Source organism: Podarcis tiliguerta, assembly GCF_965153285.1.
Source record: "Podarcis tiliguerta genome assembly, chromosome: 2".
In the NCBI taxonomy this organism is placed as follows: Eukaryota; Metazoa; Chordata; class Lepidosauria; order Squamata; family Lacertidae; genus Podarcis; species Podarcis tiliguerta.
In genome coordinates this window covers 99,781,384-99,808,393 of record NC_139535.1, presented here as the reverse complement: position 1 = coordinate 99,808,393, position 27,010 = coordinate 99,781,384, and the positions used below count along the sequence as shown (strand labels likewise).

Below are 27,010 nucleotides of genomic sequence, written 5' to 3'. Positions count from 1 at the left end.
AACTGAGCTCATACAAAAGCCCTTCAAGGCATGGAATTCCTAAGAAACATCAACATCTAATTGCGTATCACCTTGGCATGCATGGATCATAACTTGAAGCACTCCTTAATGCTTAATCTTGCTATAGTGCTCTCACGTGATCAAAGCAATTTACATGCATCCTCTAGCTGCAATTCTCACAACAACCATGTAAGGTAAGTGTGCATCGCCCATATTGTAGATGCAGAAACTGAAGCTGAGAAAAAGTGGCCACATAGTGAGTTCACAGCAGAGATGAGACTGGAAGGCTTCCTGACGTGTTGCTTTGTCTGTGACCTTCTGAATAGCTCAGTTGGTTAGAGTGTGATGCTGATAATGCCAAGGCTGCAAGTTCGATCCCTGCTTGGACCAGGTGATCCTCAGAGTTCCTTCCAGTTCTGTGATTCTTAGCCACTATGCTATAACAGCTCTAGGGGTTTGCACATATTAACCGGGTCTTTCTATGCACCTTGTTTACATTATTTGCCACACCAAAATCTATTTTTCAACTTGTGCTGGACAGAGGGGGCTGCCGTTTGAAAAACAAGAGGCCCAGACGGAATTGTTTGTGTAAAGTTCCCCAGGTTATGGCTGTAGAGCCATGGACTCTTTCAGAGCTGACTGCTGATGATTTCTGAGTCATGGCTATGTGCAAACCTCCTTTCTCATTTCCCCGGGAGCAAATTTTATTTATTCATTTATTTTAGAGTATTTTTAGCTTGCCTATTATCTGCGGATTTTGGGACGAGTTGCAAAATCTTTAAAACAAAAACACATCCATGTTAATGAAATAAAAGCTGGTCAGAGTACAGAACTAAAACTGCACCTTGCTTTCCTGTTGCTGGGGCTCATCCTATTAAAGCTTCTACACAGCATCTAGGCTGATGACAGAAAAGCCTGGGTTGTATCTATTGAGCTCTTTATTTGTTGGAATGCAAATTGCTATTGCCACTGGAAAAAAGGAGAAAGAAAGAGCGTCATTTGGAAAGAGCATATTTTGATTTGCTGAAAGGAGCTTCCAGACCGGCTGTTCATTGAGTATTCATATTGATATGTATGCACAAAATGTGCACTGAGGATATACAACATCACCTGTTTATTGAGCAATCGTTTTGATAATGTTTGCATGGAAGTTTGCATTGCCAGCTAGTGGTTATTATTCCACACTTTCCAGGGCAATTTCCCATCAATTTTGCAGTTAGAAAAGTGATGAGATAATTCTGCTATTCAACAACTCAGTTATTCAGCAACTCAGTATTGTGCCAATAAACAGCCCACCAGAAGCATCCTGAAATTTTACCAACTCCCTTCTAGTTGGAAAGGCGAGGCTGGATCCCATGTTAAGATCAATTGGGTTGTATCCAACTCAACTTCACTTGTTTGCTAAATTTTTGAGGGGAGGGGAAATGAACATCCAAAATATTTACTTTTGAGTTGAGATTTGGAAAATTGCTTCCTTGGAAAGGAACAAACAGCCAGTATTGTAGTCACCCATTCCCCCAGCCCCCAATAACAGAAACGTTCACAAATAGTCACTAGAACTGAGTATTGATTAATACGTTATTGAAGGGGTTGATATCGAAGGAACATTTGCCAAGTGAAAATAGGGCAATGCTGTATTACTACTGCTAGTAATACTGTAGTAGCATACCCTCCAATATTTCTCTGATGAAAATAGGGATGTTCTAGCAATTTGAAGGTGACAAACTGCATTGTTTCTTAATTAAGGTTCTCTATGAGAAGGAGTATTGCCTTCTTAAAAGACGCTCATCTTTCCTGTTAAGTGGCTTGCTTTGCTATTAAAATGCATATTGATGGACCTTGGTTTAGTTACTGTTAGATCATGTTTACAATATACAGTGGTACCTCTGGTTACAAAGTTAATTCGTTCTGGAGGTACATTCTTAAGCTGAAACCATTCTTATCCTGAGGCGCGCTTTCGCTAATGAGGCCTTCCGCTGAGCGCAACACCTCCAGCGCATGATTTTTGGTCGCATCCTGGGGCAATGTTTGCAGCCAGGAGCAGCTACTTCCGGGTTAGCGGAGCTCGTAACCTGAAGCGTTCATAACCGGAGGTACCACTGTACTGTTAGTGGTTTGGTTTGCCATCACATTTCAGCATAAAGGTAAAGGTAAAGGGACCCCTGACCATTAGGTCCAGTCGTGGCCGACTCTGGGGTTGCGGCGCTCATCTCACTTTATTGGCCAAGGGAGCCTGCGTACAGCTTCCAGGTCATGTGGCCAGCATGACTAACCCGCTTCTGGCAAACCAGAGCAGCGTACGGAAACACCGTTTACCTTCCCGCCAAAGCGGTACCTATTTATCTACTTGCACTTTGACGTGCTTTCAAACTGCTAGGTTGGCAGGAGCAGGGACCGAGCAACAGGAGCTCACCTCATCATGGGGATTCGAACCGCCGACCTTCTGATCGGCAAGTCCTAGGCACTGTGGTTTAACCCACAGCACCACCCGCTTGCTTAAAACCTACCTGAAATATAGGTCCTTTCTTTTTCCCTTTCTGCAAAAAGCGAGCTTGGGTAAAGCACATGGACCTACCTCCGCTGCACGTTGCTGGTTAAATTTAAAGCCCATAAATAACCAGCTGTCTTAATAAAACAGATTCATAACCAGTGCAGCCCAAGTGTATTTGCTGCTTGTGATGGATGTCAGCATATGCCAGCACAGATAGAACATAGCTGAGCTATACACACCCCTCTGCTGCCTTTCAAATGTGCACAGCAAACAAATAGACAATTATAGAGATTGTGAGTTAAGTCAGAGCAGTGTGACTAGAATTTATGGTGCCTAACTGAGACTGGGGGGTGGAGGCATGTCTGTAGAGAGATTTGATGGGCATTCTTGGGATTTTACTAAACTGGGTTGTAAATAACCACTCTGGGTCCCCCCCCCCCCCCGCTTCCTGCCATCTGAGACTCTCAGAAATTCTCGAATTTCTTCTGAATGGCAGACGCAGTAATTTATTACTCCCAATGATTATCCTTTATTATTTTTATAGTGCTATCAAGGCATCTAGTGCTTTGCAAAATTAAATTAAAGTGCTGAAAGCTTTGCAATCATCTGTTAGCTCTCCAGCCAGCAAATTGCAAGCTTTCAATTTGTCTTCTGACTAGCTTTCTCTCGCTAATCGGAGGCGTACAAACAATGGAAAACGCAATGTTAAAACATGAATAGGAAACCATGCAATTATCTTAACAGTTGTTGTTTTTTTTTTAAGTTCCTACCAGTCCCTGGTCACATTAGATAGGCCACATAATTCCAGGCAAAAGGTTGGTTGTTTGAAACAAGGTTGTGTGTTTTGTGCTTGTTGTTGCTAGGTTATTAGATCCTAATGAAACAGTTGTCTCTACTTTGATTTATTTCGTAATGCAATGCCAGCTTCAGTAACGTGCTCAGCTTTGACAAAATATGTTTTACTGCAGCTCTCTTTCCCCTTCCGTGGAACTAACAATTGAAATAGTCTGAAAGGAACTGCTGTGCTCTTATATTGGGTGTGGCCCATCCCACTTCACCAGAGGCAGAACAGGAATGTGCTGCCCCTGCCTGCACCCCTCTGCCCTGAAATATACTCAGAGTCGCAAAGTGATTTCATGCTCTTTATTCAGCTCATAGTGGTGAGGAGGAATGAATGAATGTCCCCTCAAAGTATCTGCCTTATATACATTATTTACACAATGGGCTGCACATGATTGGCTAATTCCGGAATTCTACTGTAAGCCAATCAGGTTGTGGATTCACTTCTATCTGGAGCATGATTGGGTGGTTCCTGCCAACCAATCATACTGCTGCAGTGTTCTAGGACCAATCAGACTGCTGCATTCTGAATCCTATTGTTCTAGGACCAATCAGACTGCTGCCTTTTGGATCCTATTGTTCTAGGACCAATCAGACTGCTGCAGTTTGGATCCTATTCAACTCAGTACATAACATGCCCCAAACCCTGCGGCGCTGCCACTCTGCCAAAGCCTCGCTAACTGGGGTCGTGCAGAAGCAGTGGCTTCCAGTGAGATCTTGCAGAGCGCTTGTGAGCTCTCGCCACAAGCCGCTGCTCTGGTTTCTCTTTCTCTTGTGGCAGGAGTAGGCGGGGCACCCGCCCTGTGAGATTCCGCCTCATCTATGAAGATCTTTGTGTCTGGAATTTGTATTGTTAACAACAACAACAACAACAATTTTTTACTTATACCCCGCTCTCCCCGGCCAGAGCTGGGCTCAGGGCGGATAACACCAATAAAATTATAATAAAACACAATAGTGGGGGAAACAAACAAAAAAACCAAAACCAAAACCAACAACCAGTTTATTAAAATACAATTTAAAATGCAGCCTCATTTTAATAGTAGCCCATAAATCAAACCCACAAGGGGAGGGAAACATAAGGGTCAGGCTGAGTCCAAACCAAAGGCCAGGCGGAACAGCTCTGTCTTGCAGGCCCTGCGGAAAGATGTCAAGTCCCGCAGAGCCCTGGTCTCTTGTGACAGAGCGTTCCACCAAGTCGAGGCCAGTACTGAAAAGGCCCTGGCCCTAGTTGAGATCAATCTAACCACCTTGCGGCTCGGGACCTCTAAAGTGTTGTTATTTGTTGACCTTAAGGTCCTCTGCGGGGCATACCAGGAGAGGCAGTCCCGTAGGTACGAGGGTCCTAGGCCGTGTTGAATATTTGTAATTGTAAAATAGTAACAATAGCTTTTAAAAAAACCATTGCGTTGCTGTACAATACCATGTGACTGTAGTGTTCCAGAATAGTATGATGGCGGGATCTAGTTTATAAAGAAGCACTCTTAGTGTGGGTGATATTTAATCCTCCACTCGGCACATGTTGATGAGTGCTATGAATTAGCATGGTTGGCAGGGCAGTGGGTAACACGGGGCTGTTTTGTTTGACTGTCCCTTTTTCTTCTGGCATGTAAGGAGCTGCCGTCTCCTTCAGATTTTAAGCAAATAATGGATTGGTCAATTTCTGTGTAGGAACTTTTGTTCCTGGAGGCCAGCTGTAGTCTTCGTAAGTTCGATAGAAGAAGGAAGAGGTGCTGTGGGATATTCCCCCAAGCCAGCACCTCTAGCTCATTCTCAGGCACAAATTTCTAGGTTTCAGAAATCACACCACAGGACTGGAGCCTGAGTCAGATTCTGGGTCAGTAATGGTAATGGTAGTAATACTGAAAACAATAACACCCAGACCAGTTCTAAACCTGGCAAGAAAGACCATAAAAAGGCATCAGATATAAGCTGGGCAGGAGGGTGTGTCAATTGATGGAGCAGAAAGTTGAGCCGGAAGTTTTGAATCAGCTGACTATGCCTGCACTAGTAGGGAAAGAGAAGTTTGTTTTAAAGGAATTGTGCCAGTTGGCAATTATCTTCTGGGTCTGGTTCAAGGTAAGTGTGATGACTTACTTGGTCCAAAATACTTGATTGAATGCCTCCCCCTGAATCAACCCGCCCAGGCATTAAGATAAGCAGATGACCTCACCCTGCTAGTGAGTAAGGACTAGGGGGCGTGACAGGACCTTCTCTGTGGCGGCACCTTGCCTCTCAGGTGAATCATTCAGCAACATTACTGGCATTTTGTTGACTAATTAAAATGCATCTCTTTTGGGAAGGCCGAGGTTTGGTGTTGAAATGGTAGGGTTTGTTTTGCTTGTTTACCTGCAGCCATCTCGACTGCTATATCTATATCTATATCTGTATCTATATCTATATCTATATCTATATCTATATCTATATCTATATCTATATCTATATCTATATCTGGGTTTTGTTATACATGTTTTAGCCTTTAAGGATATTGTTAGCTATTGTTTTAATGTTATATGTACGGGCAACCCTCAATCTGCACAGCGGTTGCGTTCTGGGTCATTGTGTATGTTGGCGGAGCGCACATAAGCCCACTGCGCCCTGCCCTGTTCTACCCTCTTCCATTTCCGAAAACAGCCTGCGCATGCACAGACATGCGTGCTTTGAATGCACGCAAAGTGGTTGTTCCCTGGGGCCCTTTCACGAAAGCAGGTTATAAAAGCAATAAATAATAAACCCACCAATAAATTTCATATGATGAATGCCGCAACATTTCAAAGGAGAGTGCGCCTTGGATCTATACATTTTGCCAGAATTATAAACATCTCGCATTGATAGGATGTGCATTAGCTGCCTCCCAAGGCAATGCAAACCGTGGTCAGAATTACTGAACGAAACAAGATGATAGGTACTCTATGTAATGATGGTTATTTTACTGGAAGGCTAACATATCAATGTCTATGGCTGGGCTCCAAAGAAGGCAGGCAGGCAGGCAGGCAGGGCAGAGGGAGCAGCGTGGTGATCCCTGCCAGAGTTTTGCTTCTTGTTTTTGTCACAGCTATCTCCGCAAGGTGCTGTTCAGTTTCAAAAGGAGCATTGGATCACATGTTCCAGCTTCCAAGAGGCTATGTAAAGGCCTGCATCTACGTTGTCATGGCCCTGAGCAAAACACTTTACAATCCCTGATGCAGAAGGAAGACAGAGCTTTGGCACCTTTTATAGTTGTGTAGGAGAGGGAGTCTTGGCAGGTGTAGCAGCTTGTGATGCATGGGTAAAAGATACACACACCTGCTGAAATAATCTTTCCTACACTTCCATTAAAGGAAAAGGAAGCTTTTCCTTTGCATGCAATCGCCTTACCCAGTGCTTGAAAATCCCACTTCCTGACGCACCCCCAAATTTCTAGGCTTCTCTTTTCACAATATTTTCCCATAGCGTGGTATCGTTTCCCATCATGCACAGACTGCCATCGGGGCAATGCTTCCTTGGCCCCTGTTTCCAGAAACCATAGCATCTATATTCATTCTGCTTCAACACCGCTGCTCAGATGCAGCTGAACGTCAGAGAGCCCTTCATTCCTTCCAGACAGCGAATTGAGAAAATGAATTCACAAAGGCACAAAAGGAGTGGAAGCCTTATTTATCAATGGCATTTGTATGTTGGCCAGTTCTCTGGGTGACATACAATGAATAATAATAATAAAAAAAGTAAAGTAAAACATAAAACTTTTAGAATGGCGAGGGGGTACCTAAATGCAACAAAATGGAATTCACCTTAACCCCATAATTTAAAAGCAAAAGCAGAGGTTGCAAGTTATTTACAATGTGTGGGTGACTAGGAAGTTGCTGAAAAGACCACTGAACTATGGCTAGGTGAGCTTCCCTGGCAAGGCTGTTCCAACAATAACCAGGTGCCACTACTGAAATGGCTTTCTCACTGATGGTTGCCCACCTCACTTAATTAAGTGAGGACTTAATTCAGTGAGGACACCCAGAGCAGGGCTTTCAAAGAGGATATTTAAACTTCTACCTACAGGAGAAGGAGGTCTTTTGGGTAACCTGTTATCAAACTATTAATGACAGGGGTGGGGAACACTTTTGCCCAGTGGGCTAGATATTTATCTCCGCACCCCACCTCATGGGCCAACTTTGACATGTGGGCAGCACCTTGATGTCATAATGATGTCAGGTGATTGGCCTGTCAGTGTTTGCAGCTGATGTCCAATCCTGCTTTCTTTGGGGACTCCATATCTACCTGCCCAACATACGATGTCAGGTGTGGAACAGGTGGACATAGTTTGGAGAAAATGGCCTTAGAAGCAAAATTGGTGGACCAGGTTTGGACTGTGGAGTAGAGGTTCCCTACCCGTGCTTTAGAGCTGGGTTTCCCAAACTTGGATCTCCACCGGTTTTTGGACTACAGTTCCCATCATCCCTGACCACTGGTCCTGCTAGCTAGGGAAGATGGGAGCTGTAGCCCAAGAACTGCTGGAGACCCAAGTTTAGGAAACCCTGCTTTAGAGGAAGCACAACTCCCATCTGGAAGAGGCTGAACATTGTTCACCTGGGTGGGTAAAGCATCAACCTGGATTGAGTCTTGGTTTGTTGGTCCTCATCCAGTCCATTACCACACTCATGCACAGCCATACCTTGTGAAAAAGAGATAAGAACGGGTGACCTCCACGCACTGGTGACACCTAGGCTAAGTCTCTGGATGACTTCTCCCTCTGGTTGCATATAGATGTTAAACAGAAAGAATAGGACGTAGCAACTGCCAAAGGGTTGAGCAGTGATCTCCCAGGATCATCTTCTGGAAATGGTCACCTGAGTAGGAATGGAATCACTGTCAAACAGTGCCTCCCACTCCTCTCCAGAAGAAGATACCAGGGCAGATGATGTTAAAAGCAACTGAGAGGTCCAGGAGAACTAACAGGACTGCATGCCCGTGTTTTCTTTCAACAAAAGTCATTCAGTAAAGGGTCCAATGGCAGCCTTGAAAGCTGTATGAAACAACTCCATCTTTGACATAAGCCAAACATAAAAGATTCAGACAGAACCCACACAACAAAGGAATGCAGACACCAGCTTCTACATACGACCACACAACATTTCTATGCACATAACCATTGAACATATGTAGAAACTATTCAGAACATGGACAAATGCATGTGGGAGCAGGGAGAAGAGGCTGCTGCAATTCCCCCTTCCACATGAATGCATTGACCAAGCTTGTTGTCCATCTTGAGAAGGCAAGTCAAGAGTAGCAATATATGAAGTTTGTGAGTACCCATTTAGGGGGTGATACTACATACCTCATTGCTATATTTTATTTCTTTAACAAAATTTATATACCACTTGACAGTTCTAAAACCTCTAAGCGGTTTCCAAAAAATTCAAAACATTAAAATCATCACTAAAAGTTGATGGCTATACTACTGTTTATGTTTTGTATCCATGATGCTCTCTACAATCATGCATTCAGAAGCGTGTATGGAGTTCACTGCAATTATTTCCAGCGATGCAGTTAAGTTTTGCTTGTTAAATTGAATGGTTATCCTGCAGTGAAATGATCCATGGCTTATGGTCCTGTGTTTTCCTGCTATGTAATAAAACTTATTGATGTTAACTTCTAAGTATAGGTTAACTTTGTACCTTTGACATTGTTCTTCGTCTCCCGTGCTGGGTTTGATATACTGGAGTTTTTACGGAGACCAACCCCTTGTTATAATCTTTTGAATAAGGATTTATGCCAGCTCTGTAAGACTAGATTCACTGAATTCATACTACCAAAGAACCAGGAGAAAATATCTCTTATCTTCTGCCTCCCCTACTGATTTCCCTTTGCAATTTGTTTGTTTGTTTAATAAAAATTTATACACCGCTAGATTGTAAATGACCTCATAGTGGTTTACAAAAATAAAGGGAACATGGGAGTAAGGATTTATACAATATATGCCAAAGCAGCAGATTGAATTTCAAGGAAGCATGAAGAGAATGACTGGGCTAATTTGGAAAGAAAAGAGGTGGTTCTGATTCCATTTCCCCAGAAAGCTGTTTAACTTTCTAAAACGTATCTGGCTCGATGTTGTAATATAGTCTACAATGCTTTGTCAAGGTGGTTATTTAGTGAACAGAGACACATACCTCCTGGCAGGCTTATTGGCCCACAACCCTTCTCCTTGTCCGTCTCATTTTCTTTCATGAAGATCCGCTTTGTACAGATCCGCCATAGTCCAAAGTGAGCCGCCTCGCAAGTAGCATTGTACTCCTCCACCTTAGGACTCAGCACAGCCCAGTGATCTGTCACCACGGCTGTAAACATTAAAGCGACGCCTATCAAAATAATAGCAAAAGTCACCCGGACTTTGCAAGTCTTGCCTTCAGCCATGCTTGGAAAACTTATGCCTAGATGCTTAGTTAATGCTGCGGCTACTGCTTACTTCTGGATTGTCAGCTGCCAATGGCAAGGAAGACTGAGTTATATCTGAGGAGTGTTCCAAAGTCTTGGTGTCTGAAAGCATTTTGAAATGTCAGCCCTGCGATGCCAAAGTGGAGCAAGTTGGGGGCTGGGAAAGACAGGCTGCCAGCCATACCTACAGCTGTTGAGATATATCAGGGGGTTAGATGACTAGACTGGCTGGTGTGAGTGAGGCTTCTATTAATGCACAGAATGAGTGAAGTAAGTGGCTCTGCTCAGGTTACGGCCCCATGCCTGCTGGGATTTGTGTTGCGAATTCCACAGGCTGACTTGAAGCTGACTTGTGCAATGAATAGCCACCTCTGCAGCTCTGTGCCAGGATGACGCATACACTCTGTGCTAATGGATTATTACTACTACTACTAAGATTTATATCATATAATGCTTCTCGGTCAATTTAATTCATATTCAGCACTAGGAACCTGCATTCAAATGGTGGACTCTTGTGTGTGTGTGTATGTATGCGCACATGCTAATTTTTGCGCAGTTTATTGTGCTTCTGGTATTCGTAGGGAGCAGCAGTGAGTCATGAAAGATATTGGAAATCCCCTAACTGCTGCAAGTCTGCATAGCTCCATTGCCCTTCCCCAAGACGTTGTGCAAAATGTGGGGTTGTGCTCAGGTCCCGCCCGCCCTACTCAGGTCTCCTTCTCTTTAGGGGTTGCCACAAATGTCAGTCACATGGGAAGCCCACCACCAGCCCCAAAGAGCAGGTCGGGGAGCAGTGGAAAGCTTCTATGGCTTCTTTAGCCCCGTGCGCACTCTCCCGGCTGGAGAGGTGGCGCGCGGCTAAAGAGGCTCCTGCCATAGCCGCGCATCACCTCTCCAGCCAGGAGAGGGTCGCGGGGCTATGGCGTCTTCGCTCCATAGGACGCACACACATTTCCCCTTCATTTTTGAAGGGGAAAAAGTGCGTTCTATAGAGTGAAAAATACGGTACCTCCTAAAGTTACTGTCAGTGTCCTGAAGGAATTGCTTGGGTGATCCCACCCTCACCTTCTTAAGAGCCTGAGGGGAGGCAGTAGAGGAGAAGCCCAAACCAGAGAGTGCATATCATTCGTGAGAAAACTCTATTGTTCGATAGTTTGTGCTCTTTTGTTTGTTTTAGTAGTACAAATTGTAAACTGCCTTGGATGAAAGGTGGTATATAAAAGTAGTAAGTTAGTATGTAAATGAAATACAGTGGTACCTTGGGTTACATACGCTTCAGGTTACATACGCTTCAGGTTACAGACTCCGCTAACCCAGAAATAGTACCTCGGGTTAAGAACTCTGCTTCAGGGTGAGAACAGAAATCCGGCAGTGCGGCGGCAGCAGGAGGCCCCATTGGCTAAAGTGGTGCTTCAGGTTAAGAACAGTTTCAGGTTAAGAACGGACCTCTGGAATGAATTAAGTACTTAACCTGAGGTACCACTGTATATAATTATCACCACAATTAAACATCAAATAAGCCAGTTAATTTCCATCTCCATCTAGTGCAGGATAAATAGTAACGGGGGAGGGGGGGACAGGACCCCACCATTCTCACACCACCAAGACTGCTGTAGAAAGCAACAATGCCTATGACTCAGCTCTTTCATTTCAGTTGGATTATGCTTTCAGTACACATAAGAAAGCATGAAGTGTTGGCTGAGGTGACTGTGATTTTAGATAAAAGGAAGGAAAAGGTACAAAGAAGAAGAAAAAGCTTAATCGCAGCAAGCGTATCTCCCCCCCACATCTCACTCACAGAAAAGATGTCACGCAAATTGTGAGAAATTGCCTTGATGATCTAAGAGCTTTCCACAAGACAGGGAAAACTGTTCCCATTTCATAACTCAAACTCCTGCTATGAGTCACAAGGTGGGCTCTGTGTGGGGTGGAAAATAGATATCCCATGCGAGTTCGTTAATAAAAGAATTGGTTGGATTCCTAGATCCAAGGTGTGGGGCTAAACGCATTCTCCAGTAAGAGAGCCCCAACAGAGCTTTAAAATTACAAAATATGTAGTGACAGTGAAGCATGGGAATTATAAGCTTTTAAATAAAAACCTTTTATATTCTGTTTCGTCTGCTTACAGCACTTTCCCTTTTTATCTCTCTCACAGTGAATAGACCACATCATTAGTAAGGTAAAATGCTTTACTTACAAACTCCAAAGGTCAGATCCATGTGTTATTCCATGCAGCAGCAAAAAGAACACAGGCAGAAATATTGGGCTTACAAAATACAGAAAAATGTTTCTGAACGTGTGGTCTGGGCTTGAAGTGATCAAGCCCAGACATGTTGCCAGGTCAGCTTCACCTGCTGGAAGAGAATGAGCAAAGGAAGCTTCACTTCCTTCTTCCCTGGAGGTGAGAGGGTGTGACCTAACTGAGTCTAGGAATACCATGCTGTGGTCTTAACCCCTTCATGCATTAACTAGCCCTAAGCTTGCTAGTTATATTTGACTGCAATTTCCCATACTCTGTCTTGGAAAGGCATTTTGCCCTACTTAGGGTGGTAGCTTTCTCTCTTACAACACCCAGTATGCTTTCAGAAGTCGTTCTTAAATCTACAAATGTCACACAGGAGGCACTGAGATATGCTAGAATGATTATATCAACAGAAAACTTTAGCTGATGAGCAGAGATTAAGAGAACATCTCTGGGGTACGGTGTGGAGGCCAAGAAGGGATATGTTTGTATTTTCCAATTGTACCAAAGGTAATAATGTGCTTGCTCAAAATATTTGTTTATATTCCCAAACTGTGTAAAATAACTCATTACAAATTGTTTAGTAATACATTTTAACTTATTCCAGAAGGAATCACCTGGAGTTTTGTAACAATACAATCCAAAACAGTAAGGGGTATACACTCTGCAAGTTTCCTAGGTACAGTTTTTGGGGGAAACTGGTTTAAAGACAGAGTTACGTTCATGTGTGAGATTATCCAGGTTTTAATCTGACGCTTTAGTTGTGAGCTGTTGGCATTTGTGATTTTTCCTTCATTACTGAAGCCACAAAGACTTAATAAAAATTCCCGTAGGACAACTCAATGGGTGGATTTTGCTGACTCTATGACTGATTTGAAAACAATTAAATCATTTTATGAGCTGGACCATAAAGAAGGCTGATCGCCAAAGGGACAAGTATGCTGGAGGAGAGTCTTGAGAGTCCCATGGACTGCAAGAAGCTACCAGCATGAGTTTGACCAAGCTGCGGGAGGCAGTGGAAGACAGGAGTGCCTGGCGTGCTCTGGTCCATAGGGTCACGAAGAGTCAGACATGACTAAACGACTAAACAACAGCAACAACAACAACAAATCATTTCCACACTGACCAGATTGGCCTGCAACAATTGAGAGATTTCCACGTTCTTTTGGTTTACTAACTAGCATCATTTAGGGATATTTGTTTTGCCATGTGCTCCCTGTCACAAATCAGCTAATTGGCACTGTCATCTGTACTATGGGATTCATGTGATTCATGTATGGAATGTGTACATTGGCCCATTCCCAGGAGTGCACATCTCTTTCTTGAAGTGAGCTGTTTATCTCTCACTTGAGGTGACAGGTGGCCCCTCCAGACTGGATAAAGCCTGCCAAGTTGCAGGCAGATAGGTCCAGGGGCTTTTGTGTTGGGGATCTTCAAAAGCTGTTTTTGTAAAGGGGAAACATGTATAATTTTTATTTATTTTTTTAATTTTGGGGTAGATGAAATTTCCATGCAAGGTCACTCCTTCTGACAGCATGCATCCTGCCAAATTGCAGAAGGATAGCTAGAATGATTTTCTCACGAGGGCAGCCTTTACAGTTTTATGGGGTGTAAAAAGCAATTGCTGAATCTGCCCTAGTGTTTCATGGGTAATTGGTCTGGAAATTGGAGGCATGAGAGAGGTGCCTCTGCATAAGAAACCTGCCAAATTGCAGACAAATAAGTCTAGGGATGTTTGTACCGGGCATATTTAAAGTTGATTTTGAGCTGGGGAGAACTAAAATGGATTCACTTGCTGGGTAAAACCATACCTTCTGTTTAGAATCTTGACCAATAGAGCTCTCCATCCAACCTCTACCCTTCCCATCTTGGTATCTTCCTTAACCTTAGAGACATATGTTTTGCTCTTGTAAAACTGCTTTTGTTCCCAAAACACAGGGATTGGAGGGCTTTGTAAATTCTTTCCCTCTTATCACAAGCTAGAGCTGTCGTTGCTCTGTCTTCCCCTGCACACTGCACTGCTTGTGCTTGGAGACACAATTTTGCTTTTAGTAGACACCTGTCTGCAGTATCTCTTTGATGTCTGAATCACCCAGGCGCCACAAAGCATTTCAGACTCCTGCTTTCAATTGTGTAGCCTTGTACAGACCCTGTTTCTTTTGGGGCAAGCATCAAATCCCTCCAAGACACTCAATCTAAGTTTAGGAGTCAGGATTTGTCACTGTTATACAGAGCAAAAATCCACCTTCACTTTCTGCATTAGTGAAACTTGGTAAACACATGAAGCTTAGCACAAGGTGCCAGAAATATTTAGTTTCGTCTCTCTTTCTTCTTTCCACGGCATATTGTCTAAGGGTTAGCACAAGTTTGCAACTGAAGCCAGCCCCCTGTTTTTTAAAGGCACCTAAAAAGACAGCACCTTCACAATCTGTCAGAGCTTCACTTTTCTGACAGTGGTCCCAGCAGTGTTTCCTTTGACGAGGTTGAGTTGGCACATCTTTCATCAATCCTAATTTTCTAGAGATTAAATAATTTAGATATTTTCCATTCACACTTGGCTGAAATCTGATTTTCAGCTTGCCTGCCATTCCAGACAGGTTTGTTCAATATTTTAAGCCCTCTTGTTAAACTGAATGAGACTGGCTTCGTGGAACAACCAAGATTCTCCCCCGCTCTACAAAAAGAACCCCTGCAAACCCCTGCAAAAAGAACACTAAAAACAAAGAGGGGGAATGCACACTTTGCTTTTGAGTCTTCTTAAATGGGGGTTTGAACCACAGCCATTAACTATTGTTTCTCCTTTGTTTCACACTCAATGTCCTTTCCCCAAACATTTTTAACTATGTTCAATACAACCTTGTATAATAAAGATATTGTTGTTTACTCGTTTAGTCGTGTCCGACTCGTCATGACCCCGTGGACCACAGCATGCCAGGCACTTCTGTCTTCCACTGCCTCCCGCAGTTTGGTCAAACTCATGTTAGTAGCTTTGAGAACACTGTCCAACCATCTTGTCCTCTGTCATCCCCTTCGCCTTGTGCCCTCAATCACAAGTCTGGTGTAGTGGTTAAGAGCGGTAGTCTCGTAATCTGGGGAACAGGGTTCGCGTCTCTGCTCCTCCACATGCAGCTGCTGGGTGACCTTGGGCCAGTCACACTTCTTTGAAGTCTCTCAGCCCCACTCACCTCACAGAGTGTTTGTTATGGGGGAGGAAGGGAAAGGAGAATGTTAGCTGCTTTGAGACTCCTTAAAGGGAGTTAAAGGCGGGATATCAAATCCAAACTCCTCTTCTTCTTCTTCTTCTTCTTCTTCTTCTTCTTCTTCTTCTTCTTCTTCCCTAACATCAGGGTCTTTTCCAGGGAGTCTTCTCTTCTCATGAGGTGGCCAAAGTATTGGAGCCTTAGCTTCATGATTTGTCCTTCCAGTGAGCACTCAGGGTTGATTTCCTTCAGAATCTTCTTCTTGCAGGTTTGATCTTCTTGCAGTCTATGGGACTCTCAAGTGTCTCCTCCAGCATACTTGTCCCTTATCATTTGCTATGTTCATTAGCAGGCTATTTCCCCAAATTGTTAGATCTCTTAAGACCAGTTGTTCAGTAGTGTATTTATTTAAGAAAGAAACAAGCTTTCTCCGCAATAACAAAAGCATGGAGATACCTTGTAATTTTGTTTTCTGCTGTCATTCCATTAGAGGACTACCACTATGTATAAATCTATCAACCTACAGAGACCCTGGCTGCTCCAGCCTTCAAAGCCATGGATTCTGCATGTGTTATAAAAATCAGAAAGATGTTTTAAGGGCATCAGAAGAGATACTGCTGGAGCTAGCTTCTCTTTCCTTGTTACCCAGATTTTTAACATTGTTCTAGTGAATCTCTTATCCACTTTATGCAGCCAATTAGACCTGTTTTCGAACAATGGAGATGTGATTTCCTAGGTGAATCCATCGGGCTCTTTCTAGGTGAGTTTATTGGACGCCTTCATCCTTCAATATGAAGTGAGTCGAATGGCATAGCCGGGGTGCCTCAAAATAAATTGCTAAGTTTGATATTCCCCAGCCTTTATATATATAAATAAGTATTCTATATACATGATGGTCTTCAATGGATACCAAGTCGTGTTGGAGTTTGCAAAGCCAAGCTGGAGACTAAGCCATTTTGATTGCACCATGGGGTCTTGAAAAGTCCAGTTTCAAATATCAGAAGAACCCTAGCATAGTTTGGCAGCGGATGCTCATTCCCATCACAGTCAGTGGGAATGGGAATGCCAGCTCTCAGAGGATTCCTGGAAACACTCTGTTTCAAGTATCTATTTCCTCCCCATAAGTATTTCAAATGAAAGTTAGAATGAAGGACGGACAGATGCTTCATAAGGAATGCTGTCACATAGTTTTTATTATGATCTCAGGAAATATGTAATAGTCCCTTTCCCACCCGTCTGATTTCCATGTTGAAGAGTTCTAAACTTCTTAGCACTTCTCCTTTTGAGCAGAGGTTGGGTGAGCAGCCCAGTTCCACCCTGTTTCTTAATATGAGCTCCACCCTGTCCTGTTTGGTGTGGATTTTTATTTTCAAGGAAGCATGAAAAGTCCAGACTACAATTGTGTGCACTTGTGAAATTCACATTTCCCCAGTGCTTTTCAATGCATATTTACATAAAAGTTCTAAGTGTTTCTTCTCCATGTGAGGAGGGTGGGGGGAATGGTCCTGGCCTTTGCGACACAGCTAATGAAAATGATTTTCCCCCTACCTCTCGCCATGCAAGTTCCTAGATTAATTTGACAGTTATATGTATTTTTGTGTTGTCCCCAGGCAAAATGTTTATTTGCTAGATATCTCAATTTGTAAACTGGGATTATAGTTTCTTTGGGGGTTTTTAAGCCTATTTGTAGGGGCTTTTATTTGCCCAGTTCTTATGACCCTCTGCTGCTGTGTAACTTGCACTGTAGCCCCAAAACTCTGATCCCAATTAGCTCATGCTGCAAATGGGCCTTGCCCAGTTCCACTGTGGTGACGTGCCAGTTCTACCAGGGCTTGGGGTAGCCTATATTATATCTCGCTTAGGCCTTTCTCTTGATGGCCATGAATGCATATACAATCTGTTGCCCCCTAGCTAAAAAAACGGATGTTTCCAGTGGCTGAACAGCCCCTTGCCTTTCGAGGCATAAAAATGGAATCATGTCAGATAAACATGGAGAGAGATTATGGCAGCTTACATTCCTGTTTTTTCTTTTTCTTAACTGCAGCTAAGAGTTTTCATGGAAGCTGAAGCGGAGGGTGGGGGAACCCTAAAGGGAGCAGAGTCTGAAGCAGAACAAGAACGCATTAAAGATTTAATGATATTTCCTTTTGAACTAGCCTCTTGTTAAATTTTTCTAGACATCAGTCGGTTTTATGAGCCACATTCCTGCTCATTCTGCTTTAACGGTCCTTGATGCTGGAAGCGCTCAGGTTCCTCGCAAGTCAAGGCACACCAGTGTTAATGTGTGTTGCGATTGCAGGCACAGCGCGCCTGCTCTCAAGCAAGCTTTCAGCATTTGAAAAATAGGCTGCCAGTGAATCTGCTTTTAGTTTAATTACGTCTTACCAGTTACACCGTAAGTTATTCCTTCCAGCTGTGGCTGGTGTCAGCGCCTTCTCCATTACCGGCAAACAATCATGCTAGCAGTTCCTGATCAGCTCTTGCAGTCTCAATGGGCTTGACTACATTATTTGGTATGGCAGAATGAGTGCCCCAAACAATGCAGGGACCCCGCCCAAGATTTCCTTCTGTATCGGAATAAATTACCTGGGGTACGTGTGAAATTAATTCAATTTCAGATGCACTGAGTTCTTTTAAGTGTTGCTTTCTGGGACTTCAATCCTTTTGGAATTAATGCAAACGGATGTAATACTGTGCTTTGTACTGCCGCAGTTCTAAGCCACAGAGTTCTGAGTAATTTTCTTCTTCTGCCAGTCTTTAGTGGGCATCACTTGTTATTAAAGTTAATAAATGTTTTCCCTCAAATGATGCATCTGCGTAGTGTATATAATTACGCAGCAAACTCCAGAGATTTCACCTCCATGGAAGACACAATTTTTAAATCGTATTTTTATTAAGTTTTCCAAAAATGCAACACATACATTTCAATACATTTTTTCTTTGTTATTTTTGTTGACTTCCCACCCTCTTTTCCGCGGGGTTTATATTTCTCCTTCTGCTGAACCCTATCTGCTATCTCTTATAACAACACTACTATAATCTTTAAGTTCTCCTGTTGCTCATAGTTCCTGTATTCATCATATAATAATATTTCATGAAAGAGACAATTGGTGTGAAGTGGGAAGGGGATTTATTTAATTTGTAGCCACCATACTTCCATGTTCCTTGCTCTGCTGCACAGTAGTCTCCCTTCCTGAGCTGATAAGATATGGCCTGTCACCTAGTCCTAACTATTCCCATTGTAATAAATGAAAATCTGCCCTTATTCCCTTATGGGGGACACAAGAGCCCGTATAGAGTCCATCGGTCAGAGAAGAGAACAGAGGCCAACCAGAGAATATTGAGAAGCAAAGCAGCTCCTAAGTCTGATCTTTATTGAACTGTTGCAACAGGGTGCCCCCTTCACACGCAGGAGAAGGAGGAGGACCCAGAACCCAGGTGTGCCCACCCTTATACAGACATTTTAAATTGCCCACCCTGGAGTCCAAGACCACCCCCAGAAATATCATACATACATCACAGAAAGGGGTGGTCTACAACAGAAATCTGAGTGCATTGTTTACCTCCTGTCTGGCGGGTTACCTGTTAATGCTCACTTGATTGGATACCCTGAGGAGCCTTGCCAGTCTTTTGTAATGATAAATACTTAGTTCCTGAGCCAGGTCACAGGCTCACCCTATTCATACACAGACATACCCTTAGGACAGGATCTGTGAAGGAAAAGACAATGGGGAGGCTTTTCCATTTTCCTTTGACTTTGCAGAGAAAACATTTGGTCAGTTTGGGAGCCAAAATGGCTTCATGGCTGTTTTCCTGCGCTTTGTCAGACATGTGGCTTATATATTTATGTACGTGTTTGCTTGGTACATTTATGAACATTTATTATATATATAAGACCTTATTTTTTTTATTTCACCATGATGCTGGTTTGTGGGGGAAGTCAGCATTCCTGCTGAGGCCACCTTGTCTGGAGGAGTTCAGGACTTCATGGCTGCCATGACAGCCATGGGGCTGTCCCAAGATGTCATCTGTCCTTCTACAGGTTTTCCACCAATTGTACCATTGTTCCACATGGAGCACCACCATCACATGTAAACTATGCGCTACCTGTCCACATTCCTGGTGGAGGCTCTCTGCTGCCGTTTGAAGACTGTTCTTGGGACAGCCATTTGTACAACAGGACAGTCCGTATATGAAAGATGGAAAGTGGAGAGCTTGCCTTTTCAAAAACAAGTTGCTTTCTTCTAGCCAGATCCTCAGTTTTTGCTTTTGCAACTCCTTGCATATTGCGGAGGCGGAGAGGGGGAGTGAGGGATGGAGATGGGGATGCCGGAAAGAGAGAGAAATGGACATGGCCCCATCTACTTTTGGCTTTGCTCCCACTCCCCATTGCTAGCTTCTGCCCTACCCAAAAGACTTAATATGGCTCTCGAGGGAAAGAAGAGGTTCCCACCCTGTAACAGAAGCAAAAACAAACAAACAAAACAACTTTACATTGGTTGTTGTTGTTTAGTAGTTTAGTCGTGTCCGACTCTTCGTGACCCCATGGACCAGAGCATGCCAGGCACTCCTGTCTTCCACTGCCTCCCGCAGTTTGGTCAGACTCATGTTTGTAGCTTCAAGAACACTGTCCAACCATCTCCTCCTCTGTCGTCCCCTTCTCCTTGTGCCCTCCATCTTTCCCAACATCAGGGTCTTTTCCAGTGAGTCTTCTCATGAGGTGACCAAAGTATTGGAGCCTCAGCTTCAGGATCTGTCCTTCCAGTGAGCACTCAGGGTTGATTTACTTAAGAATGAATAGGTTTGATCTTCTTGCAGACCATGGGACTCTCAAGAGTCTCCTCCAGCACCATAATTCAAAAGCATCAATTCTTCGGCGATCAGCCTTCTTTATGGTCCAGCTCTCACTTCCATACATCACTACTGGGAAAACCATGGCTTTAACTATACGGACCTTTGTTGGCAAGGTGATGTCTCTGCTTTTACAGTGGTACCTCGGGTTAATAATGTAATTCATTCTGGAGGTCCATTCTTAACTGGAAACGGTTCTTAACCTGAGGTACCACTTTAACTAATGGTGTCTCCCGGTGCCGCTGTGCCACCGCAGCACGATTTCTGTTCTCATCCTGAAGCAAAGTTCTTAATCCGAGGTACTATTTCTGGGTTAGCGGAGTCTGTAACCTGAAGCGTATTTAACCTGAGGTACCACTGTACTATTCTGAAGTGTAAACAAGCCAAGAGAAGGAAGACAATGGCAGCTGCTGATCTCTTGGAAAGCTTTCACTAGCAAATGACAGTTTAATGTTCCGGCGGCTGCCTTTTTCTTATTGGCAAGTGCTTGCACTTAAAAATCAATACCTCGTCAAATATAAACATACGGTTAATGAGTACCTGTTGGGAAGCATGGAGGGGGGATATAATTAGTTGAACTTTAACAGCTGTGCGTGTGACATGCAATTATGTTTCTCTCCTGAAGAAAATGCTAAATGAGATGTCTTAGGCCAAATCCCAGCCCTTTGCTCCGTCTCGCAGGAAATTAATGACCTGCTGTGAATTCTCTCAGTATTTGCAAATATTCTTCTGGGCAAGTCCAATTCATTAAATGGTTTAAACACATGCCGAAAGGTAAGTGCATGTCCAAGACAGCAATCAGCAATCCACTTACTCTGGAATCGCTCCACTCCTGCTGACTTTGAGACTGGAGTAAATAATTTAGAGGCTGCATGGCAACATTCCCTTCCATATTTACCTGGGATTAATACCTACTGAATTTACTGGGGGGGGGGGGGGAATTCATCTAATGAGCTCTGCCAGCAGAAGCCCTATGCAAGGGCTTTCCTTGACTTGGGGAGGGGAGTTGGAAGAACCGCCGGAAGGGTGTGTGGGCAGAGAGGCAGGATACTTCCGTCTGGCAAGCTGCAGTGCTTGCGCAGGTATAAAATCCATCATAGTGTGATTTTGAATTCCACCTACCGACCCCATTCAGAAAGCGTGCTGGTGCTTAGAATCTAAGCAGACTGACGCACCCTCCTGTGAGAATTTTCAATGTGGCAGGAGAAGATGCATGGTTTATTAATATCCTTCCTAACTTGCGTTAGCAAGTTCTTTTTCTTAGCAGAGTGCATTCCCCTTTGCACAACAGCAAACTAGTTGCAAACTTGTGTGAGTTTCTTAAGACAATACGCAATTCAATCGGGCTTGTCCAGATTGAAATGTGTTCTAATATTTTCCTGGTAAGACCCCTTGAATGCCTCCTAAAAGAATAAAGAGACCACAGTCTTATTCATAAGCAATAAAAAGGAAGTTTACTCATGATCAGGCAGAGCACAGTGTGATGATCCTTGAAGTCAGGCTTTAGGCTTAAAGTTTCAAACATATACAAACAGGTTTACCCCATAAGGGAGATTTACCTAGTGACTAGCAGTCCAGCAGTTCACAGGACGAAAGGAAGATGGAAAAGAGAGAGAGTGGCAACATGCCTTGTCCTTTTACCAGGTCTGGAAAGGTCATCCCTACCCACTAGTCACATGCAAGGAAAGATGCTCCAGGCCAAGAGGAACAGGAAGTTTCGACTGGCTGGACCAAACATTCCCTTGCATGTCCACTCTAGGAAAACAGTGAATGTTGTATTTGACTGCTCCCAGTGGATTACATCCCACACTGCCAACATTTCTCTGATGTAAATAGGGACGTCCTGTATAATAATAATAATAATAATAATAATAATAATAATAATAATAAATAGTATTGTTTGTATGCCACCCATCTGACTGGGTTGCTCCAGCCACTTTGGGTGGCTTCCAACATATATAAAAACATACTAAAACATTAAGCATTGAAAACTTCCCGATAAAAGGGCTGCCTTCAGATGTCTTCTAAAGGTTGTTGTGTAGTTACTTACCTCTTTGGCTCAGGGGTTGCGTAACTCCACACCCTCTGACATTTCTACGATGAAAATAGGGACGTCTTGAGGAAAAGTGGGACATTCCGGGGTCAAATCATAAACTGGGACGGCTTCTGTAAATCCGGGACTGTCCCTGGAAAATAGGGACCCTTGAAGGGTCTGGGCTGATCTTAGATCCATGCAACTTATGGTCTGGAAGGAAGAAGTGAGCTGAGACTGGTGATTGGTTCTTCCTGCGTGACTGTGAGGTGCTTCTACTCCATGACCTTTGAATTTTCCACCTCTGTGATTTGTTCTGTGAATTAGTGGTGGCAGGCTGCTCAGGGAAGCAAACAACTGGATTAAAAAGGTTTCATGTGCCTACTGAGTGCCACTGAGGCTAAACCTCCATCCATCCATCCTGTCTCATAGGCACATGCTGAAGCTAAAAATAGTCCAAGCAACAAACTGTGAGGGGGAAATGGGTGGGTGCTGAGATATGGAGATACTTTGTCTTAATTTTCATGACCCGACAAGCTGAAAATCAGATTCGTTCTGGACAGCCATGCTGACTGGAACTGATCGGGTAAGAGCGAAGGTTACTTTGGGATGAAAAATCAACTGCTTTAAAATGTCCCTTCTTAAAGGGACCCTGGAAAAGCGAAATGGGGTGGGGGTGGGGGTGGGGGAGAGAGTCAACACTTTCTTTGCCAGAAATTTGCCACACAGAGTTGCCCAGCTTCAAACAATTTTGCTATTTAAATATCTGATCTTTCACACACACACAGAGAGACAAAAATACATTTTAAAATATGTTTATTTAAAAAATAAGCACAGTACACACATTGTGGTTATATTGGGGATGGGGGGGGGGGAATCCCCGAAGCACTTTGAAAACAGCACACCAGAACTTGGAAAGGAAACTAGCCTTTGGGGAAACAACAGATTAGCCCTTGTGGATAACATGACAGGAAGAACAATAGAGGAATCTCCCCAATAATCTGATGCAACAGAAAAATGCGGAACGCAATGCAACTTGGTGCTCCTTTCGACCACACCTATGTGGCTGATGCGCTTGCTGCTGGTTTTGACTGCCATGTGGCACAGACTGAAATGTGGGGTATAAATAAGCAAATGCCCTGGGACATCCACATGCTAGCAGTAGAAAGCTGTGCCCAGCCTGTTTCTATCAATGTTGCAGTTGTCCCCGGCACCTTGGTGCCAGATGTGCTGTATGCAGTGGCGTAGCGTGGGGGGTGCAGGAGGGGCCGTCCGCACCGGGCGCAACATCTGGGGGTTAGGGGGCGCAAATCCACGGGTTAGGGGGCGCAAATCCACGGGTTAGGGGGTGCAAATTACTTGCCTTCCCCCGGGTGCTGACAACCCACGCTACGCCACTGGCTGTATGAGAGCATTGGGTTCACAAAATGGATCATGGTGTACAATTCTCCTTAGGACTGCTTCACACATGACATCAACCCCTGCCCCACCCCGATGCAATTTTCCGCTTAGGGAAATGTACAGTGGTACCTTGGGTTACAGACACGTCAGGTTACATACGCTTCAGGTTACATACTCCGCTAACCCAGAAATAGTACCTCGGGTTAAGAACTTTGCTTCAGGGTGAGAACAGAAATCACGCACTGGCGGCAGCAGCGGGAGGCCCCATTAGCTAAAGTGGTACCTCAGGTTAAGAACAGTTTCAGGTTAAGAACGGACCTCCAGAACGAATTAAGTTATTAACCTGAGGTACCACTGTATACATTATCATACAGTCTCAACAACAGCTTGTTTTCATAGTGGATGATCCAGGCATCTTGGCAAATACACATTCCTGCCTAGAAACTACCTTTATATAGTGGTACCTCGGGTTACATACGCTTCAGGTTACATACGCTTCAGGTGACCGACTCCGCTAACCCAGAAATAGTACCTCGGGTTAAGAAATTTGCTTCAGGATGAGAACAGAAATCGTGCTCCTGCGGCACACTGGCAGCAGGAGGCCCCATTAGCTAAAGTGGTGCTTCAGGTTAAGAACAGTTTCAGGTTAAGAACAGACCTCCGGAACAAATTAAGTACTTAACCCGAGGTACCACTGTATAGGAAATGTAATTTCTGTCAGGATTAAGGGTTGTAGTCAATGTAGCACTATGCTGAGCGGTCTGTCAGCACAATGGTTTCCACTTCTGCAATAGAACATTCTCCCTTTCTCCTCCCTGTGAACCCCCTAAACCTGTTCTGGGCATTTCACCCAACTCTCTGGAGCAGTTTTGGATGGCACAGAGCCTGTGCACAGAGGTGCTGGCACACTAATCCTTGGACTAGTGCAAGAATTTAGTTGAATATTGTCCTGAATTGGTCACAGGTCCCAACAAAGTAAATGGGCCTTAATATAGTAATGACCATTTGGAAGTCAGTTCTGGCACCTCTCAGGTGAACGCCATTGCCATTCTAAGAGAACATGGGAGGCGTTCGTGGTGAGTTCTGGCACCTCTTTTTCTAGAAAAATAGCACTGGTTATGACTATTATTTGTGTCCCACCTTTCTGCCAAGGAGTGGTGGGAGTACAGAGTCCTCCAGCCACCATTTAATCTTCACTACCGTTATGCTAGGCTGACAGATGGGCCCAGCATCACTCAGTGAATTTCATGGTAGAGTGAGGATTTGAACCAGGACTGCACCAGTCATAGAACCATAGAATTGCAGAGCTGGAAGGACCCCTGAGGGTGTTCTAGTCCAGCCCTAGCATATTCTAACCACTTTGCACTGATTTTAAATGGAAATGAAGTCTGGCTCACTTTGGATTCTAACTTTACATGTGGCACATTTTCATTCCTTCCTGCTCTGCCTCCAATGAGAGCCAATGGGTGACCAAACTCTATAGTGTTCTTTTTCTCTGTGATCTCGAGTACTTCATAATACAGTGGTACCTCGGGTTACAGACGCTTCAGGTTACAGACACTTCAGGTTACAGACTCTGCTAACCTGCTGCCCAGAAATAGTACCTTGGGTTAAGAACTTTGCTTCAGGATGAGAACAGAAATCGTGTGGCGGCAGCGGGAGGCCCCATTAGCTAAAGTGGTGCTTCAGGTTAAGAACAGTTTCAGGTTAAGAACGGACCTCCGGAAGGAATTAAGTTCTTAACCCGAGGTACCACTGTAATAGGGAATGGCAAGATTGGTTAATGACCACGATTCTTACAATGATTAATAATGACAATAAGTAACACAGTGTGACTGGCACACTACCTAAAATTTGACATAACTCCAACCAGCCCCGACCTTCTAATTTCACCTTACATCTTTAGAAATAAAAAAGGAAAGAAACACTGCCAACCAACTGCAAACATGCAGGAGTCTGGCCCTAAATGTTTGTGCTGGCTGGCATTCCTGTCTGCAATCAAGAGTCACATCCCCAGAGTGTTGATGCAACAATATGGTGTGAGATGTTGCTGTGAATAAAAAAACATGGTTCATCCGATCATTCATATGCTGGGGTAGGGAGTAAATAAGAGGATTTGGCCAGCAGACAACAAATCATCTTGCTTTTAACGACTGTAAATCTAAGGACCGAAATGAAATTATTCAGCGTGTTTAACCAAGACCACGCTTTCTCTTGGCTACCTAACATGGGCTGCAGCCCAAGATATCTCGTCGTCTGAGGCAGACACTATAGCGTGTCTCTCTGGTTCCACATACAGAAGCCAGCTGGATTCTTAGTGGAATTTGAGTTTATCACCAGTGGCTGGACAAGGTCTTCCGCTTCATCTGAGGGTCATAGGCTAGTTTAGGGAGCACAGGACATGTTATGCATGCAGTGGCGTAGCGTGGGGGGTGCAGGGGGGGGGGCCGGCCGCACCGGGCGCAACATCTGGGGGGGGCGCGCTCGCACTCGCAGCTCTCTGCCCCTACTAAAATCCATGGGTTAGTGGGCGCAAATTACTTGCCTTGCCCCGGGTGCTGACAACCCATGCTACGCCACTGTATGCACGACACACAAAGCTCTGTCCTCCTAACACTTCACTACCACTTCTCCACTCCCCAGCTTCTTTCGCTTGAATTGGCCACCTCACTCTGGCTGATGGTAGGGTTGGTCCAGCAAAAGATTTGGATGCTTATGAGCATCCCAAGGAATGATATGTAGCCCCTGCCCCCAAGCCAGTTACTGAAATAGGATGCATAGGGAATTGTTGCTCGTATCTCTAAAGCCGGATCAAAGGTTTAGTCAAGGTTTAGGAATACCCTGTGGAATTTTTGACTTCTTTCCTTTGAGCAGTGGTTGCCATTACAAAGATTGCTTTGGAAACTGCTTTTAGTTTGCTCTGTGGAACCCGGTGATTGGGTGTGTGGGTGTGCATTCCTGCCTCTGAAAATCACATCCAAAGCTCATCTGAGTACATGGAACTAGTTGTGCGGCTTTTGCTTTTTTTGCATTGAAGCTGTTATCTAAAAGCTCTTCTCTGGGTCAAAATCCCTACAGAGACGCTATGTCACAACAGCATTGGTAGCAAAGGGAACCAATATCAAGAACCTTGCTCGAATCACAGGTGCTTTCTCAATAGTAGTACAGTGGTACCTTGGGATGCAAACGGGATCCATTCTGGAGCCCCGTTCGCATCCTAAATAGAACGTAAGACGCGACTGTGCGTCTGCGCGTGCGCGGGTCATGTTTCGCCGCTTCCGCACATGTGCGTGATGTGATTTTGACCATCTGCACATGCGTGAACAGTAACGTGCTCCAGAAGTAATGCGCTTATCCTGAAGCATATTTATCCCAAGGTATGACTGTAGTAGCAGCAGAGCTGCGACAGTAGCAATGTGCACTGTCCAAGGGAACCAATACTATTAAAATCCTGGTCGCAATAAGAAACATGGAGTAAAAATTGTGCCCACTTAAAGTTCTGTTTGTCCTGATATCGGATGCAAATCATATACAGTGGTACCTTACAA

General features: G+C 44.1%; 1 protein-coding gene and 1 long non-coding RNA gene across 2 annotated transcripts in view; one reads left to right on the top strand and one right to left on the bottom strand.

Annotated features, from left to right (window-relative positions):
• Window positions 1-9,926, bottom strand: part of CACNG1 (calcium voltage-gated channel auxiliary subunit gamma 1) — a 28,069-nt gene extending 18,143 nt beyond the window's left edge. The window contains exon 1 of the mRNA XM_083428049.1: window positions 9,472-9,926. Coding sequence (XP_083284175.1) covers window positions 9,472-9,715 — 244 coding nt within the window. The 5' untranslated portion in view covers window positions 9,716-9,926. The remainder of the gene's footprint in view (window positions 1-9,471) is intronic.
• A 12,980-nt stretch (window positions 9,927-22,906) lies between these two features.
• LOC310671792 lies at window positions 22,907-25,387 on the top strand. Its single transcript, XR_014508198.1, has 2 exons — window positions 22,907-23,300; window positions 23,472-25,387. It is a non-coding gene; the product is annotated as an uncharacterized lncRNA (long non-coding RNA).
• Window positions 25,388-27,010: the final 1,623 nt, after the last annotated feature.